The sequence below is a fragment of the Moschus berezovskii genome, chromosome 7 (genome assembly GCF_049115385.1).
Source record: "Moschus berezovskii isolate FMDL1 chromosome 7, NW_MosBer_1.0, whole genome shotgun sequence".
NCBI classification, from domain to species: Eukaryota; Metazoa; Chordata; class Mammalia; order Artiodactyla; family Moschidae; genus Moschus; species Moschus berezovskii.
The window spans coordinates 93,374,801-93,392,564 of NC_142466.1; the positions used below are offsets into that span (position 1 = coordinate 93,374,801).

The 17,764-nt window shown below is 46.7% G+C and overlaps 1 protein-coding gene across 1 annotated transcript in view; it reads left to right on the forward strand.

Annotated features, from left to right (window-relative positions):
• The first annotated feature begins 3,416 nt into the window (after positions 1-3,416).
• Positions 3,417-17,764, forward strand: part of ROR2 (ROR family WNT receptor 2) — a 268,431-nt gene continuing 254,083 nt past the window's right edge. The window contains exon 1 of the mRNA XM_055427508.2: positions 3,417-3,800. Coding sequence (XP_055283483.2) covers positions 3,713-3,800 — 88 coding nt within the window. The 5' untranslated portion in view covers positions 3,417-3,712. The remainder of the gene's footprint in view (positions 3,801-17,764) is intronic.

The window sequence follows — 17,764 nt, forward strand, 5'->3', positions numbered from 1 at the left end:
TCTGCCTGAAATGGGCTTAAATCCAGAACATATAAAAAGCTCTTAAAACTCAAAAATAAGAAATTAAAAGATGAGCAAAAGATTTAAAATGACATCTCACAAAAGAAGGTATGCTGCAGCTGCTGTTAAGTTGCTTCAGTTGTGTCCAACTCTGTGGGACCCCATAGATGGCAGCCCAACAGGCTCCCCCATCCCTGGGATTCTCCAGGCAAGAACCCTGGAGAGGGTTGCCATTTCCTTCTCCAATGCATGAAAGTGAAAAGTGAAAGTGAACTCGCTCAGTTGTGTCTGACTCTTAGCGACCCCATGGACTGTAGCCCACCAGGCTCCTCTGTCCGTAGGACTCTCCAGGCAAGAGTACTGGAGTGGGTTGCCATTTCCTTCTCTGAAAATGAAGGTATACAAATGGCCAATAGGCTGTTCTTCAGACACCCCAGACTCCCTGGTTTTGACACCTTCACATAGGCCCATCTATGCACCAGGAATATTTTCCCTGGATAGCCGCATGGCTCCCTGTTGACAGTCTTCAAGGGGTGCCTGGCTTCCTCCTGTTACACTTGCTGTCTCTTGCCATAATCATTTCCTCTCCCTCTTTCCTACTGCCTGTCCTGGGGACAGCATGGTTGTGTTCAATGTACGTGATGTGATAATCAGTTTCCTGGTATACACGCCTTCCATCCAGCTTTCTCCTACAACAAAGAGGTCTGGTCTGCGAAACCAACAAGATACTGCATGTGACTTCCAAGGGTGAGTTATAAAAGACACTATAGCTGCCACTTGGCTCTCACTCTGGGAGAAGTCAGGTGCCATGTTGTAAGGATGCCCAAGGAGCCCTCTGGAGAGGTTCCTGCTGCAAGGAAACAGAGGCCTCTTGCCCACACCCTGAGCTAACCTGCAGGATTAGCATGTGTGTAAGCCACCTTGTGAAGACCTTCCTGCCCCAGTGAAGCCTTCAGATGACAACTAATTTCAGCCTCACTGCAGACCCTGAGCCGGGCCAAGTTAAGCCTCTCCTGAGTTCTTGACCCACAGAAACTATGTGAAATAATGAATGTTTACTCTTTTAAGCTGTTAGGTTTGGAGGTGACTTGTTACGCAACAACTGATAACTAATACAGCTTTGAGAGAATAAGTAGGTCCAACTTGTCTTGGAATCTAAGCCACATTCTTCTGACTACTTAGAAAATGCATATTTTGACCCTTCCCATGTATAGGTGTTGGAGTAGGAAATGGCAACCCACTCCAGTATTCTTGCCTGGAGAATCCCATGGGCAGAGGAGCATTGTGGGCTATGGTCCATGAGGTTGCAGAGAGTCGGACATGACTGAAGTGACTTAGCACAGCACAGCACATGTATAGGTGTAAACTTACTGCATTTGTCCCTTAGTTCTGAACCTGTAGAAAAGGGAGAAAGGAGGGTGAGGGACATGTGGGGTACAGCAGACCAGAGTTACAGGTAGGAATACTGTATATCCTGCCAGGCTCCTCTGTCCATGGGATTTTCCAAACAAGAATACTGGAGTGGGTTGCCATGCCCTCCTCCAGGGGATCTTCCTAACCCAGGGATCGAATGCACATTTCATTAAGCACATCTCCTGCATTGGCAGGTGTGTTCTTTACCACTAGCAACATCAGGGAAGCCCCAGGAATAATTTGGGGAAAGAGAAAACCTGAAAACATAATTTTTAAAAAGCTTTAAGAAATCATGTGTGACCCCACCCAAGAAACTGTCAGCAAAAACACATGTTGCTGTTTACACTCTTGGGTCAGGTTTGTGGGGCATCCAGTCGTGTGAAAATCGCACACAGACAACGGGTGAAGCATGATTAGGTAAGTGTAAGTATAGTAAGTGGCAGCGCTGCTCAGAGAATGGTTCTGGAAGGCCAACCTCAAGCATTCGCAGTGGAAAGCAAAAGGAGCTCATGTCTACAGAAAGGACAATGCTTTGCTGATTAACTGGGTTTTGAGGGCGAGTCTCATAGATTTCTCTACCCCCGGCTCCCCCCTGCCCTTCCCCCCCCACACCGTTCCCACCCCGTCTGTCTTTTTTGCCAAAACCAGAATGGAGGAGTCTGGAACTAGTGCTTCAAGACCAACTCTTAAAGGTTTATTTACTCTTAAAACATCCTTGAGGGACCCCAGGGGAAGAAAAGGGAGGAAAAACCCAAAGATAAACACCTGGCAGGACTCACAGAACACCGTGGAGAGTAGTCCCTGGTTCAGACCCGCGCCAGGGGCGCGAGGAGCAGCTGCAGGGGCCGCTGCAGTTGGATAATGCTTTTACCATCTCCCATTCTGCCCTGGATCCCCGGCCGTCCCTGACCAGTCTCACAGTCCCTCTTCTGCTTTAGGAATCTGTTCACCCAAACAGATTCACCAGAGGCAGAGGCCTAAATAATTTGAACTGGGGTAACAGGCAGGGCGGCCCAGACACCTTGTCAGGAGACCACAGCGAGAGGACTTTTTATTTCCTGCCAAGTGTGAGGCTGTGGAGGGGCAATTCCAGGCGGGGACAAGCTCAGGGGTCTCTGGGTCTGGCACCCAAGGCCAGGACTCTCTCGAATTCACCCAACTAGCAGACATGGTGTCATGTCAAACAAACTGCTCCATAATCAGTTAAAAGATAAATTTCACAAAGCAAACAACTGAGTCCCTGGATGTTCCGAGTCCCTTTCTCCAAGAGAGCAAAAACAAAGAAAATTCCTAAGTTACAAACAGGAGGGTCAGGCCTTCCAATTCCAGACCTTTGCATGTGTTGAGCAAAACCAAGGATAAGCAAGAAAATATGCTATTTGAATTGCGTTCAAAACGTCTTTTACAAGTGAAGCAAATTACTTCTGCATGTTTCTGGGGCTCTGCAGAGAACAAATAGTGTTCTGCGTTTAATGGGTAAAATTACACAATTTGCTTTTAACAGTAAACCCGAAGCCACGGTGGCTTCAGATAGCATCGCGCTCCCGAGGGTTCCCTCCAGGCAGCTCCACTCCCAGCAGTTTCTGAGCATTTTGGAGGCACGCAGTTGTCCCCATTGCTCGCAGCGTAGCGAGGAGAGGCCGGGAGGGCGCCGGCGGGGACGCTGCCGTTTTCCTTGAAAGTTTTGCTTCTCTTCCTCCCGCGCCACCTATTTCTGGGATTGGGTGTCTCTCTGATGTGTCCCGGTTGAGGCTGGCGGGGCACCGAATCGTCCTGAGTTACAGATTTACCGTTAGGCTCCCGGGGTTCCCGCCCCTAAAGGTGGGTGCCAACTGCGCCAGGAGTCTCTGTGGCGCGGGCACTCCCCGCGAGGTCTGGCTGGACGTCCCCAAGCCTCCACCTTTGCGTCCAAGCGTTCCGAGGAGCAGGCCGGAGGGCGGGCGCGGGAGGCGCGTCCGGGGACGGAGCGGCTGCCCCCCGGCCCTGGCCCCGCGCCGCCCGCGCGCCCCGCCCGCTACAGGCGTGTCCGTCCAGCAGGGGGCGCCAGCGCTGGCCTCTCGCTCTGCCCATCGGGGCGGGCGAGCCCGGGACCCTGCCTCCCTGCTTGCCCGCGGTCCGCCCCCCGCGCGCGTCCGGCCGGCCCGAGCCGAGCGGCGCATCCGGGCCGAGAGAGGAAGAGGACCGCGAGTTCCTCGAAAGGGACCAACTCGCCAAGCGCCCGGGAGAAAGGGCAGCGGACGCGCGGCCGACAGGGGTGGTGGCGCCGGATCCCCGCGCCCAGGCCCCTACGGCCCGCGGCATGGCCCGGGGCTCGGCGCTGCGGTGGCGGTGCGTCCCGGCCGTCTGGGCGGTCGCCGCGCTCTTGCTCTGCGTGTCCAGGGCCTCAGGTAGGACTCACCAGCCCGCGTCCGCCCGGGCGCACCTCCTCCAAGCGCGGGCAGAGGGCTTGCCACTCGCGCGCCCGTCCCTTCCCTGGCGATGCTGCTGCTCCGGCCGCCGCGCCGGCGCCGGTGCTCCCGGGCGAGGGGCGCCTGGCGGGGGCCCCCCGCCTGTGCCCACCTCAGCCCGGCTCCGCATCTGCGCCCCGCCGCCCCGGGCTGCTTTCAATAAGGCGCGCTCCTGGGACGCCTAAGTGTTTCCAGAGGCTAGGGCGGGCGGCGCCGGCGTCCGCGAGGAGCCCCTAGCCAGGGGTTTCCGAGGGTCCTGAGTGTGAATGCGGCCGGCGCCCGGGTCCTCAGACGGGTCCGAGGTTCTCAGGACCTTATCTCGGCCCTGCTCCCCGAGGTTCTTTCCAGAGCTCCAGGTCCGCGGCGCCCGGGTCTGCGCCGACATCTCCCCAGGGCTGGCGCCGCGGTGGGACGAGGCTCAGGGAAGGGGGCTCCGATTCCCGCCCCTTGGTTGGAAGGGAATTTGGCTTCCGTTTTATTGGCCCCTCACCCCCTCCGCCACTGCCGAGAAGTGGCCAAAGCAGCGTTTCCTGTGCCTGGGGTCCGGGGTCCCCGGGCCGCCTTTCCTCCGCTGGAGACCTAGCCTTTTTCGGGCTGGCTGGAGGGTGGGCCAGGCTTCCGGGTGGCATTCCCCTCGAGGGTCGCACGCTGTTGGGCTGCGTGGACCCCGGGGCGAGCAAGAGGTGCCATCACGTTCGGTGGAAGCTAGGGGGATCGGCCTAGGGTGCCACGCTGTCCTGATGCCCGCAGCACCCGCCTGCCCGCCCCCACCCCGCCCCCACCCCGCCAGCCAGTTTCCCGCACCCTGCTGCGCCGAGGGAGGGCTGCCGAGCCTCTAGGTTTGAAAGCTAAGGGGGTTCACCTTGTGACCCAGAAATGTGTGAGCCGCCCCTTACACCTAAGTGGGTCTCGGTGTCCCCCACTCCATGTATTGTGCCCCTCCCCCCCGGCATTTCTGCACGTAGGTGAGAATTAGACAAAAGACACAAGAAGGGGGCTCCGTGGTTTCCGTCTTCTGCTGCCAATTGCGCGCTCCAGGGATCCATCCAACGATTCAGGAATGCTGGGCAGCCTTTCCTGGGGGGCGTTGGGGTTTAATACAAGAGCCAATTACGTCACACATCCTTGGTTACTTGATTTGGGAAAGGGGTTTGCGTTTCTGTCGCTGTCCCTTAAAGCGTAAGCCGCTCAAGGTGCACGGTGTCAAGGTAAGTAAACCAGACCTAAGTTAGTCTGTGCGTTTTAAACAGCATCCCTCTGGATTTCTGCACCCCTTAGCCCGCTAGAATCCCTCTCCCGTTTCGAGTCAAGGGGTGCATTTGCTGCACTGCGGGAGGGGAAAGAAGGGGCTTAACCGCGGGGACTCGACGTGCCATTGAACAGCGTTTGCCTGGTGGCCATGTGGGGGTTAATTGCTCTGCAAAATCCTACCGCGCAAATCTGTGGCCCAGCGGTTTTAGTTGCATTTGCCAGGGGGGAGTTGGAAGTGGGTGATGTGAGAAAAGGTGAGAGGTCTGTTCCTTGAATCAAGATTGCAACAAGACTGGAAAGTTGCTCGCATTTTGGGCAGAGGAGTTTAAACATTGCCGTAGTTTCCAGTAGAGTTAAAGAAATCTCTGAGGAACAAAGCAATCCAATATCACTTTGCTTACTTTCTGAACCCTGTGTGGAGGTAATTTTCTTTCTCCAGTAAAATAATAGTAATTTCTATAGGGGAGGGAGTAGGGAAGCTGTTTATAATTCTCTTTCTTCTGGAATGTTAGGTGAGGTGGAAATGCAAAGAATAAGATCACATTCAAACTATGAATACAATTTTATGATTACAGGAGTTTCAAGTATTTGGCATCTTTTCTGCTGTAAAGACAAATCCCTGTAATCTGAGTGTATTTTATACACAAAACATACATTACTATGTAAGAACAAGGAAACGTTATTCTAAAAGGATTTATAAGTTCTATGTTGTTATAGAAGGCTCTGTTCCTTAGGGAGACAAATGCTTAATTTTGGACTGTGTGCTCTGCCTGGGTTTGACAGGCTGGGAGTTTTGGGGTCTCCTCACCCCTGATTTTGACAGTGCAATGTTTACTTCTGGCCCAGATCCCTGGAGTGATGGTGGTAATAAATAATGATAGTGATCCATTTGAAAGTAAGTAAATGAAAACATCTTGAAAAAGAAGACTTTGTGGAAAAAGAAAAGTTTTTGTATACTCTATAGTAAGACAACATGTTTTTCTTATTATGGCTGTGTACCAGGAAAAGAAGCATACATTTGAAAATTTTCAGTATTTAATAGCAAAAGCAAGTTTAACCCTCATGTCTACTTGATAAAAATGCCATCTGGACAATGACCACCACTATGTGGCATTCAGTGTGAGCTGCTGTACTGAACTGTTTATAAAAATGGTGATAGGTGACCCAGGGGCTCTAGTCAACGAGGCTGAACTCTTGATTAGTAAAGCAAGTGATAGTAAACTTACAAGAAATCTGCTTAGCATTTTGCCTTCAGAAAAGCACCATGGGTTTAAAAAGGTCCATTGACCAGGAGTTTTGGGTAACAGCAATCTGCAGATTTACAAGGCAATGTGCAATACCATTTCTGTTTTTATTGTTAAACCGTTTTCTTGTTGTTTGGTCAAAATACCGCTGTAATTGTTGTGTGTGTGTCACTCTCTGTTATGGTGTGATTTGTCATGAATTATTTGTTCCCTGTGAACGTTTTGTCTTTCTACCCTCGGTTTAACCTTTGAGACATTGAAGCCTGGAAGAATTTGGGTTTCACGCTCTAGCCTTTGGAATCTTTTCCTGAGATCAATGAGATAGAATACAGGGGCAGGGGAACAGCCTGTCTGACAGGTAGGGAAGATTAATCCCCTAAAGAGGGATTTCTAAAGCAAGGTTGCAGCTGGAGAAGTGGCACTCCTTTAAAATGCATTCCACGGGAGGCCAGGATGTGGAAAGTTATCATTATCATTGAAATGGGAACTGGGTGTGAAAGGCTTGGCCTCCCCCTAATCTGCAGAGCCCTGGCTACTCTGATTCGTTCGGTATAGGAAATTTGTGCACACTAACTGTTTTCTCAGGGAGAGGTGTAATTATATACTTCCAAATTGTAGTCAGGGAAAAGAAAGTGGGTTACTGTTATCTGCACCCAAGGTTTCTAAAGAAGAAAGCTGATCGCCGTAGAATTGATGCTTTTGAACTGTGGTGTTGGAGAAGACTCTTGAGAGTCCCTTGGACTGCAAGGAGATCCAACCAGTTCATTCTAAAGGAGATCAATCCTGGGTGTTCACTTGAGGGACTGATGCTAAAGCTGAAACTCCAATACTTTGGCCACCTCATGCGAAGAGTTGACTCACTGGAAAAGACTCTGATGCTGGGAAAGATTGGGGGCGGGAGGAGAAGGGGATGACAGAGAGTGAAATGGCTGGATGGCATCACCGACTCGATGGACATGAGTTTGAGTGAACTCCGGGAGTTGGTGATGGACAGGGAGGCCTGGCGTGCTGTGATTCATGGGGTCGCACGCAAAGAGTCGGACACGACTGAGCGACTGAACTGAACTGAACTGAAAGCATTCATTGATGTCAGGGGCCTTTTGGTGTTTATCTGGTCCATTCCCTGGGAACCTGGAGGGGGACCGGCAGCATCCTGTGGTTACCACCTGGAGAAGGGCTGGGCTGTGAAGCTTTGGGTTTACTCTGCTGTCCCCCATGGGGATCCCCTTATGCTCTGTGATTTGTTCCTGGTAAAGAAAGTTGCCATTAAGATATTTCTTTCTTTGGGGACCATGCCTGGAAGGTGTCAAAGCAAAGTAACCACGGGGCTTCGCTTTGCAGAGAAGTGTTGCTGATTAAGTCTGGATTTTACATGTCCAATAGCAATTTCTTGCTGGCTTTGAAAACATCGCCTCTCAGTGACTTTTGAGTTCTTTGGTTTTGTACTGTAGAACTGTATCACTGTAAAAGAATTGCTACGATTTTGGTGGGTAGTGCAGGCTTCTTGAGTTTTGAAGTAAAAATCTAAGCAACAAGACCAGTTCTGGCCCACTAATTATGGCTGCAACTGCCTGGGGTTTGTACCAGCCTTCTTCTAGTATGTATTTATTTGGTTTTGCCGAGGAGCTTGCCAAGTTGGAAATAAGGGCGGGACAGCTCTGCTTGCATGTACTGTTGTCATAAAATATGTCTGGGGTGTGATCTGTTTAAAATCATATTAACAGAGTGGCCAAGGAATTGTTGAACAGCGTTGGGAAAACTTTTCAAAAATAAGGAATTGTGTTGGTGTTATTTGTACCATTTTGGGGATTTCCGTCTTTTTTTTTTTTCCCCCAAGTTCTACTGAAAGAACCAAAAAATCAAAAGCCAAAGGGAAGGAAATAATTACAGAAAAATCTAGCCTGATTAGACTAAGTGGCTTGTCCTCTAGAAAGTCTTAAGTTCCAGTGAGATGTGGTGTGTGTGTCTTTAATTGTCATTGGAATGAGCTTCAGTAAGCACTCTGTCACTTTTGAGATGTTATCTGGGGAGAATGTGGCAGCTTCTTCAAATCCTCCTGGAGTGGGGGAGGGTTTCCTCCAAGTCTCAAATGCTTCCAGCCTTGGGGTTTCCACACCTCAGTGCCCTCCTGGAGGGCTAGTTAACCCAGTGTGCACTTAAATGACAGAAATCCTCATTGTAGGCTTCTGCTGTGGAGTATAGGTACATGTAACTATTTAGGTTAAAATGAAACTGAACAAAGATTCAGTCCCTCCATTGCACTAGCTGCATTTCAGGGGCCTCATGTTTGTGGCGCTAGTGGTAAAGAACCCGCCTGCCAATGCAGGAGACACAAGAGATGTGGGTTTGATCCTTGGGTTGGGAAGATCCCCAGGAGGAGGGCATGGCTACCCACTCCAGTATCCTTGCCTGGAGAGTCCCATGAACAGAGGAGCCTGGAGGGCTACAGTCCTTAGGGTTGCAGAGAGTCGGACACAGCTGAAGTGATTTAGCACGCAAATGTGATGGGTGGCTTGAATGGTCCAGTAATGTAGAGGACATTTCCAGCATTGCAGAAAGCTCTGTCCACTACCACTCCTCTTTGCCCAGCATCTCTGTGTTAGTCGCTGTTGCTTCAGGAATGTCTTGTGGAGTCCAGAGTCAGGAAGGGGCTTACCTTGTTTGTTTAGAGTTCTGTTTGTTGACTGTGGGAGATTTGATGGCAAAAATGAACTGGATTGACTGACTCTAATCTGTAGAATTAGATTAGAGAGGCTTCCCCAAGAGGGGCTTAGCAGAAGTGTGATGACCAAGGTGACAAAACCTTAGCATATATACTTACATACCATATAATACTGATTTGGGGAAAATGTTAGTCTCAGAATTCACATATTAAGGGCTGCTGCTGCTGCTGCTAAGTCACTTCAGTCGTGTCCGACTCTGTGCGACCCCGTAGACTGAAGCCTACCAGGCTCCCCCGTCCCTGGGATTCTCCAGGCAAGAACACTGGAGTGGGTTGCCATTTCCTTCTCCAATGTGTGAAAGTGAAAAGTGAAAGTGAAGTCGCTCAGTCGTGTGTCTGACCCTTAGCGATCCCACGGACTGCAGCCTACCAGGCTCCTCCATCCATGGGATTTTCTAGGCAAGAGTACTGGACTGGCTTGCCATTGCCTTCTCCGATATTAAGGGCTAGACGAAATTAAATGAACATGTTGTGTGTGTGCATGTGTGTGGGAGGGCCACATCATGGCTTCAGTGCCATTAGAAAAGCACATGAAATGGTCATAGTGATGACCGTTGATTCAATTTAGACTGAGTCTGACGTAATGGGGGAATCTTCAAGTGTTGAAAGGAAACAAATATCACATCAAGGTTTAAAGTGCAGATTCAAGGAATTCCAGCACAAGAAAGGATGAAGAAACTTGCCTGATTACTGGCTGGATTTCCCCGCACAATGCCAGGCACATCTGGGGCATGCGAAAGCAGTTTCCCACTTGGGGAAGGAAATCACAGTAGGGGTGAGATGGGGAGCTAGGGAGATGATCTGAGAACATGTTCATGGACCAATTCTCAGTCCAGTCTGAACTGAGCCTTAATATCCTTCAGCTAGGATTTGCCAAAGATTTCCTGCAGCAAACAGCTCTGTGATAACGCCTGATAGCGGCCAACCTTCACGAGATCTTCTCATTTACCTCGGAGCCACCACGTGGGATGCGGTGGAATGTGTTTGTGGAATGTGTTTGCAGATGGGAAAGGGCTGAGAGAGAAGGGCAGGCATGGAAAGAGGCAGAACCAAGAGCAGCCAGAGCACCGTCCCCAGAGAAGGGGAAATGGTGTGGAGTCAAGAGGGTGAGGATCTTAGCTCTCAGGCAAATGCAGGGTGTGATGCGATAAGTAGGGCGAGATATGGTGAACTGCAGCCATGTTTTCAGAGGGTAATTTGGCAGGGGTAGTGGTAGGGGAGCTAAGAGGGTAGTCGTTGCACCCCAGAAAGGAGGTGCTTGAAAAATCAAGGCCTTGGATTTGTTGGGGGAATTCCCAGGAAAGGTCCTGGTGGAGGAGCATCCTGGGAGGAAACTGAGACAGAAGGAAATGTCCAGTTATTCCCTAGGGGTCTGGAGGAGGGCCGCAAACAGTTTGGCTTCTGGCAGACAATGGGCGTTGGGAAGGAGAATGAGTAGGGTTTGGGGGATGGTGAGGAATTGAGGGGGGACGTAGAGTTCCATCTAGAAAGTGAGCCACTTTCTAGTGGATGGTAAGAGGGGTGGAGAAAGGGAGTGAGGGCCAAAGCTGAGAAAGCTTTCAGGCACAACCTCTGGGTCACATTCGGTTAAGTGTCCACCTTGATGTCCTGTTGCAGGATGTTGCCTTATGTTTTCAACTGTTAGTGAACATTTGGAAATAACATTTAAAAATTGGGAATTTTTCTCCAGACAGTGAAATAACCACCAGGTCACTATAGTCTTTGTATAACACTGAATACATTTCTAGAGCAGCTTAAAGGCTACCGGGGTAGATGTTACAAGGGGGAGCTCTGTCTTAAGTGAAGTTGAGACATGTAGGGACGGGTTGTGCATCCGGTTATTTTGCAAAAAGAAACACAGGAGAACCTACAAAGTGACATTAGTTACCGCAGATCTTTTTAAAATAAAGGCAAGTGTTGGTCGTTCAGTCTTGTCCGACTCTTTGCAACCCCATGGACTGTAGTCCGCCAGGCTTCTCTGTCCATGGGATTTCCCAGACAAAGATACACTCCCTTCCCCAGGGAATCTTCCCCACCCAGGGATTGAACCTGGGTCTCCTGCATTGCCAGCAGATTCTTTACTATCTAAGCCACCAAGAAAGCCAAAAATAAAGGTAAAATATGCGTAAAATAGACCTTTGAAACCATTTTGAGTGTACAGTTCCCCAGTGTTAAGTTTCTCCACCTTGCTGTCCACTGTCACCACTGTCCATCTCCAGAATTGTCTGTATCCCCCAGGTGGAGACTTGCCCCCATTAAGCCCCAGTGGTCCATTCCTCCTGCCAGTGATGACGGTCACCATTCTACTTATGAATCTGACTACCATAGATATCTCAAATAAATGAAAGTGTATGGTATTTGTCCTCTTGTAAATAGCTTCTTTCACTTAACATAGTCTTTTCAAGTGTTCATCTATCTCATAATATATATTAATACTTCTTTTTAAGACTGAGTAATACTCCATTATACACACATGTACCTATACCCCATGCATGTAACACATTTTGCTTTACCGCTTTTTCTGTCTGTTGGCAGACATTTGGGTTGTTTCCACCTTTTGGCCATTGTGAATAGTGCTGTTATGAACATAGTTGTACAGATACCTGTTCGAGTCCCTGCTTTCAGTCCTTTTGGATTGATACCCAGAAGTGGAATTGCTGGATTGTATGGTCATTCTAAGTTTACTTTATTGAGTAACCACCATACTGTCAACATTAGCTATTTTCTGCTTTATTGATAACAGCCTTCATAATGAGTGTGAGGTGGCTTTGATTTCATTGTGGCTTTGATTTGCATTTTTCTAATGATTAGTGATGTTGAGCATCTTTTCATGTCATTTGTATATATTTCATGGCCATTAGTATATATCTTTTTTGGAAATATGTCTCAGATGACCCTGATGGTAATGAACCTGCTTGCCAATGTAGGAGATATGAGAGACGTGATTTTGATCCCCTGGATCAGGAAGGTTCCCTGGAGGAGGGCATGGCAACCCGCTCCAGTATTCTTGCTTGGAGAATCCCAAGGACAGAGAAGTCTGGTGGGCTACAGTCCATAGGGTCGCAAAAAGTTGACACAACTGAAGTGACTTAGCATGTACTATTCAAATCCTTTGCCCGTTTTTAAATCAGATTGTTTGGGTTGTCTTTGTTGAGTTGTAGGAGTTCTATATATTCTAGATATTGACTCTGTCAGATACATGATTGCATTTATTTTCTCCCATTCTGTGAGCTGCTTTTCCACACTGTTGATAAAATCCTTTGATGCACAAAAGTGTTTAATTAAACCTGTGCTTTTGCTGTCACATCCAAGAAGTCGTTGCTAAGTCCAATGTCCTGAAGCTTCTTCACTATTGTGTTTTTCTAAAAGTTTTATAGTTTTAGCTTTTGTTTAGGTCCTTGATCCATTTTCAGTTAATTTTTGTAGACTGAGTAAGGTAGGGGTTTGGCTTCATTATTTCTAATGTGTATGGGTCAAAGTGACTCTCAAGAGTCTTCTCCAATACCACAGTTCAAAAGCATCAATTCTTTGGCTCTCAGCTTTCTTCATAGTCCAACTCTTACATCCATACATGACCACTGGAAAAACCATAGCCTTGACTAGATGGACCTTTGTTGCCAAAGTAATGTCTCTGCTTTTTAGACACTTTAACAAATTTTATAGTTCACAAACACAGATTTTCTTTCCATTTATTTAGATGTTCTTTAATTTCTCTCAACAATGTTTTGTATTTTTCAGTATACAAGTCTTTCACCCACTTGATTAAATTTATTACTGGTATTAATTTTTTATTCTTTTTGATGCTATTGTGAATGGATTACTTTCTCAAGTTCCTTTTGTGGATTAATTTCTGTTACTATATAGACATGCAGCTGATTTTGCCTGTTGATTTTGTATCCTGCAAGTTTGTTTAATCTGTTTATTAGCTCATATAGAATTTTTGTGTATCTATATGTAAGATCATGCCATCTGTGAACAGAGATAATTTTACTTCTTTCCAATTCAGGGTGCATTTTGTTCCTTTTTAAAATTTTTACCTAATTGCTCTGTCTAGAACTTCCAATATTATATTTAATAGAAGTGGTGAAAATGGACATCCTTGTCTTGTTCCTGATCTTAGTGGGAAAGTTTTCAGTTTTTCACCATAGCACAATGTTAGCTGTGAACTTGTCATATATGGCCTTTACTCTGTTAAGATAATTTCCTTCTGTTTTTAGTTCATTTTCATATATTTTTGTATAGTTCTGACCTTTGGAATAAGTTAATGTTTTACATGTTCAAAAAATAAATCACTGAAAATGGCAGGAAACTAAAACTGAATGCCAACAAGTAAATAAGTCTAAATATATTGTACATGAACAACATAACTACACTGACAGGAAAAAAGAAACCTAGTTCAAGTGAATGTGGACCCAGTACTTTGACTCTATATCCACAGTCTAGGTGAAAAACAAAGCAAAACCAAACACAGGAACACAGCTTGCACTTTTAGTGGGTTTGTTTTTCATAGCAGTATGGATGTATGTGTGTGTATATATATATTTACATTATATGTATAAAATAATGTATGTTAAGATTCAGTTCAGTTCAGTTCAGTTGCTCAGTCGTGTCCGACTCTTTGCGACCCCATGAATCACAGCACGCCAGGCCTCCCTGTCCATCACCAACTCCTGGAGTTCAGTCAAACTCATGTCTGTTGAGTCGGTGATGCCATCCAGCCATCTCATTCTCTGTTGTCCTCTTCTCGTCCCGCCCCCAATCTTTCCCAGCATCAGAGTCTTTTCCAGTGAGTCAACTCGTCGCATGAGGTGGCCAAAGTATTGGAGTTTCAGCTTTAGCATCAGTCCTTCCAATGTTAGGATTGCTGCTGCTACTGCTAAGTCACTTTAGTCGTGTCTGACTCTGTGCGACCCCATAGACAGCAGCCCACCAGGCTCCCCCGTCCCTGAGATTCTCCAGGCAAGAACACTGGAGTGGGTTGCCATTTCCTTCTCCAATGTGTGAAAGTGAAAAGTGAAAGTGAAGTCCCTCAGTCATGTCTGACTTGTAGCGACCCCATGGACTGCAGCCTACCAGGCTTCTCCGTCCATGGGATTTTCTAGGCACTCATAATTCATAAAATAGCTTTTTTTTCTGAATATAACAATTATTTCTAGCATCTCATTAGCAACAAGCACTCTCAGTGCCCAGATCTAGGTTTCTAAATACTATTACGCAATACAGGAACTGAAATACCTTAGGGAAATGACTGACTATGGGGCCAGGAAAGGGAAAAACAGAAGATTAACCAGGAGCATATTCTTATGATATAAAGTAAGTGGTCAGAAGTAACAAGAACATATCAGAGGTACAGGTGTCAATTTGGAGGTGTTCCAGTGGTCACATTTGGGGCAATAAAGCATCAAATAAAGACAAGCAGGGATTCCCAGGTGGCGCTAGTCATAAAGAACCCTCCTGCTGATGCAGGAAATGTAAGAAACTCTGGGTGGGGAAGATCTCCTTAGGAGGGCATGGAAGCCCCCTGAAGTATTCTTGCCTGGAGAATCCTCATGAACAGAGGAGCCTGGTGGACTACAGTTCATAGGGTTGCAAAGAATGGACACATCCGCAGCAACTTAGCACACACATGGATTATACATGGAACAAAATAGGAATCTATTATTCAACATTAATAATAAGTAAATAAGTACAGTTGCCTCTCTGTGGGTTCCATATCCTCAGATTCAACCAACCGTGGGTCAAAAATATTTTAAAAATTCCACAAAGTTTCAAAAAGAGGAACTTGAATTTGCTGCACACCAGAAACTATTTACATAGCATTTGCATTGTATTTATGATTGTTTATATAATATTTGCATTGTATTAGGTATTATAGGAGGCTTTCCTGGTGACTCAGGGGTAAAGAATCTGCCTGCCAATGCAGGAGACTCAGGTTTGATCCCTGGATCGGGAAGATTCCCTTGGAGAAGGAAATGACAACCTACTCCATGGACTAAAGCCTGATGGGCTACAATCCATGGAGTTACAAAAGAGTGGGACGTGACTTAGTAACTAACAACAAAAACAACAACAGGTGTTATAAGCCATCTAGAGATAATTTACAGTGTACAGGAGGATGTGTGTGGGTTATATGTGAACAGTACAGTCATTTTATATAAGAGACTTGAGCAGCCTTGGACTTTGATATCTTCAGTGGGTAGGGGAAGAAGGGAATACCAAGGGACAACTATAGTTAAATTCATCTATAGTTAAATTCCTAGGGCTGCTGTAACAAAGTACCACAAACTGGGTGACTTAAAACAACAAAAAATGATTTCCCAACAATTTTGGAGGCTGGAAGTCCAAAGTCAAGATGTTGGCAGTCCATGATCCCTCCAAAGGCCCAAAGGGAGAATCCTTTTTGCCCCTTTTGTTTCCTGGGGGCTCTGGCGTTTCCTTGGCTTGTGGCAGCATCACTTCAATCTCTGCTTCATCTTTACATACCCTTCCTCCCTAGATGTCTCTCTGTGTCTCTTCCTGTTCTTATAAGGACAGAAGTCATTGGACTTAGGCTCACTTTAAATCCAGGGTGATTTCATCTTGAGATCCTTAACTTATTACTGCTGCAAAAACTGTTTTCAAGTAAGGTCACATTTGAAGTTATGAGTGGATATGAATTTGGGGGAACACTGTTTAACATACTGCATTACATAAATGAATAGAAGAGAAAGTGAAGAGAGGGCATTTCCATACAGTAAAACGCCAATAAAAGCGAGGTGAATTGAAAAAAATTATGTTTTGCAAACAATAATTGTGCAGATTGATTTGGGCAAGAGTCTCTAATGCAATTAAATGATGTTGTGTTTGTTGGGGAGCAGGGAATGTTCATGGCTCAAAGTATTTCTCCACAGAGCCCTTATTAGTGACCACAGACCAGAGAAAGGCAACGTCCCCTACCTGGGTGACCAAGACTCACGTCACTATTGTGGGCAGGTGGCCGTTGTCATTTCAAGAAAGACATAGATTAGCCTGCATTCAAGCTGTGATGTAGAACCTGAGTCTGATGGTACCAAATTCAGCAAACCCAAATGGAGGGGCGTTTTATTAAAAACTGGCCTGTAGTCGAAACTGTCAATGTTGTGACAGACAAAAACAGCCCCAAAATGGGTCCAACTTAAAGGAGGCTACAGGACGAGAAAAGTAAATGCAGCATGTTTCTGAAGAGGACTGATTTAGAGTGAAAAATGACCTGCACATCATTGGAAACTGATGAAATTGGACTGTGGAGGTCAATTATTTAAAAGTGTGGTCTGAGTTCAGTTTCCTGAATTTGTTAATTGTCCTGAGGTTCTGTGAGAGAATATTTTTGGTCTTCGGAAGTGTGTACTCAGTGTTCATGGATAAAGAGCCTAATGTCTGCAACCAATTCTTAGATCAGAATAAAATGCAGTGTGAGTATGGAGAGAGAATGATGAAGTTTGTGGGGTGAAACATGAAAAATTAGTGAATCTGGGTAACAAGTATGGGGGAGTTTCATGCGTGAATCTTCCAACTTTTGAGTAAATTTGAAATTATCTCAAAATAAGATATTTTTGAAATAATAAATTATGTTAATTGATACAAATATGTGACTGTGGCCAGTGAAACTAATGGGGCTGAACAGATTTGCTCAGAGAGACTCAAGTGGTTATAATTTTATGGGAAATGGTGTTGCCCCTCACCTAGGGATGGGGTGGGACAGGCTCCACGTGCCTTTCACCTACACTGTGTTTATCAAAGAATGAAAATCACCAAGGCCTAGTCCAGTTTCTGGATTCCCAGAACTTCTAACATCTTTTACCGTAGCCTTTTACTATAGAAAACTTCAAGTATACCTAAAATTAGACTAGTACAGGGAATCCCTATATATTTTTCACCCAGCTTCAACAGTTAACACGTTCTGTTAATTTCATTTCTTCTGGCCCACTTAATGGGTCCTGGACAACTCTAATTTTTCTCTTGTAAATACTTCAGCATGAATGGTAAGACCTGTTTTCCACATAGTCTCTATACTGTTATCACAAGCAAGTGATACTTGATACCCAGGCCCTGCCCAGCTTTCCCAACTTCCTGGAAAATGGCCTTTCACACTTGGTTTGTTTGTAGCGGGACCCGGGCAAAGTGTGCCCGTAAACCCTGGTTTTCACCTTCTGAACGGCCTTCAGCCAGAGGGAGTCCCATTGGGTCTGAGGTTCCGAATTCCAGCAGGTATAGGTGCTGCTTCTCTGCATTCCCAAGGTTGCCCTCAGTGTGGTAGGGACCTGTACAGAGCTGGGTCCTGATGCAGAGGCCTGGATACCCCGCCTTGGAGCAGCAAAGTGCGTGGTGTGTGTGTGGGGCGCACGGAAGGCCCCACTGAGCTGTGTCAATGCAGCCCTTCATTCATCCTCTTTTTGGCGGGGTGCTCCTATGACTGTCTCTGGGAGAAATGCCCCTGTAGAGCCTTGCACAGAGTGGGCCAGCCCACACCCTTCTCAGAGCCCTGGACTCATTAACACAAAGATTGTTAAGGTATAGAAAGGGAACGAGGAAGGCATTTTAGTTTTCTGGTGTGTATTGTACCCTCCTTCCCTTTTCAACAACAACATATCACAAGACTCAGTTTTTTGCTTCCTGCTGGATGGTTTGACGTCCCACTTGAAAATTCAGACTGTTTGCTGGAAAGACTG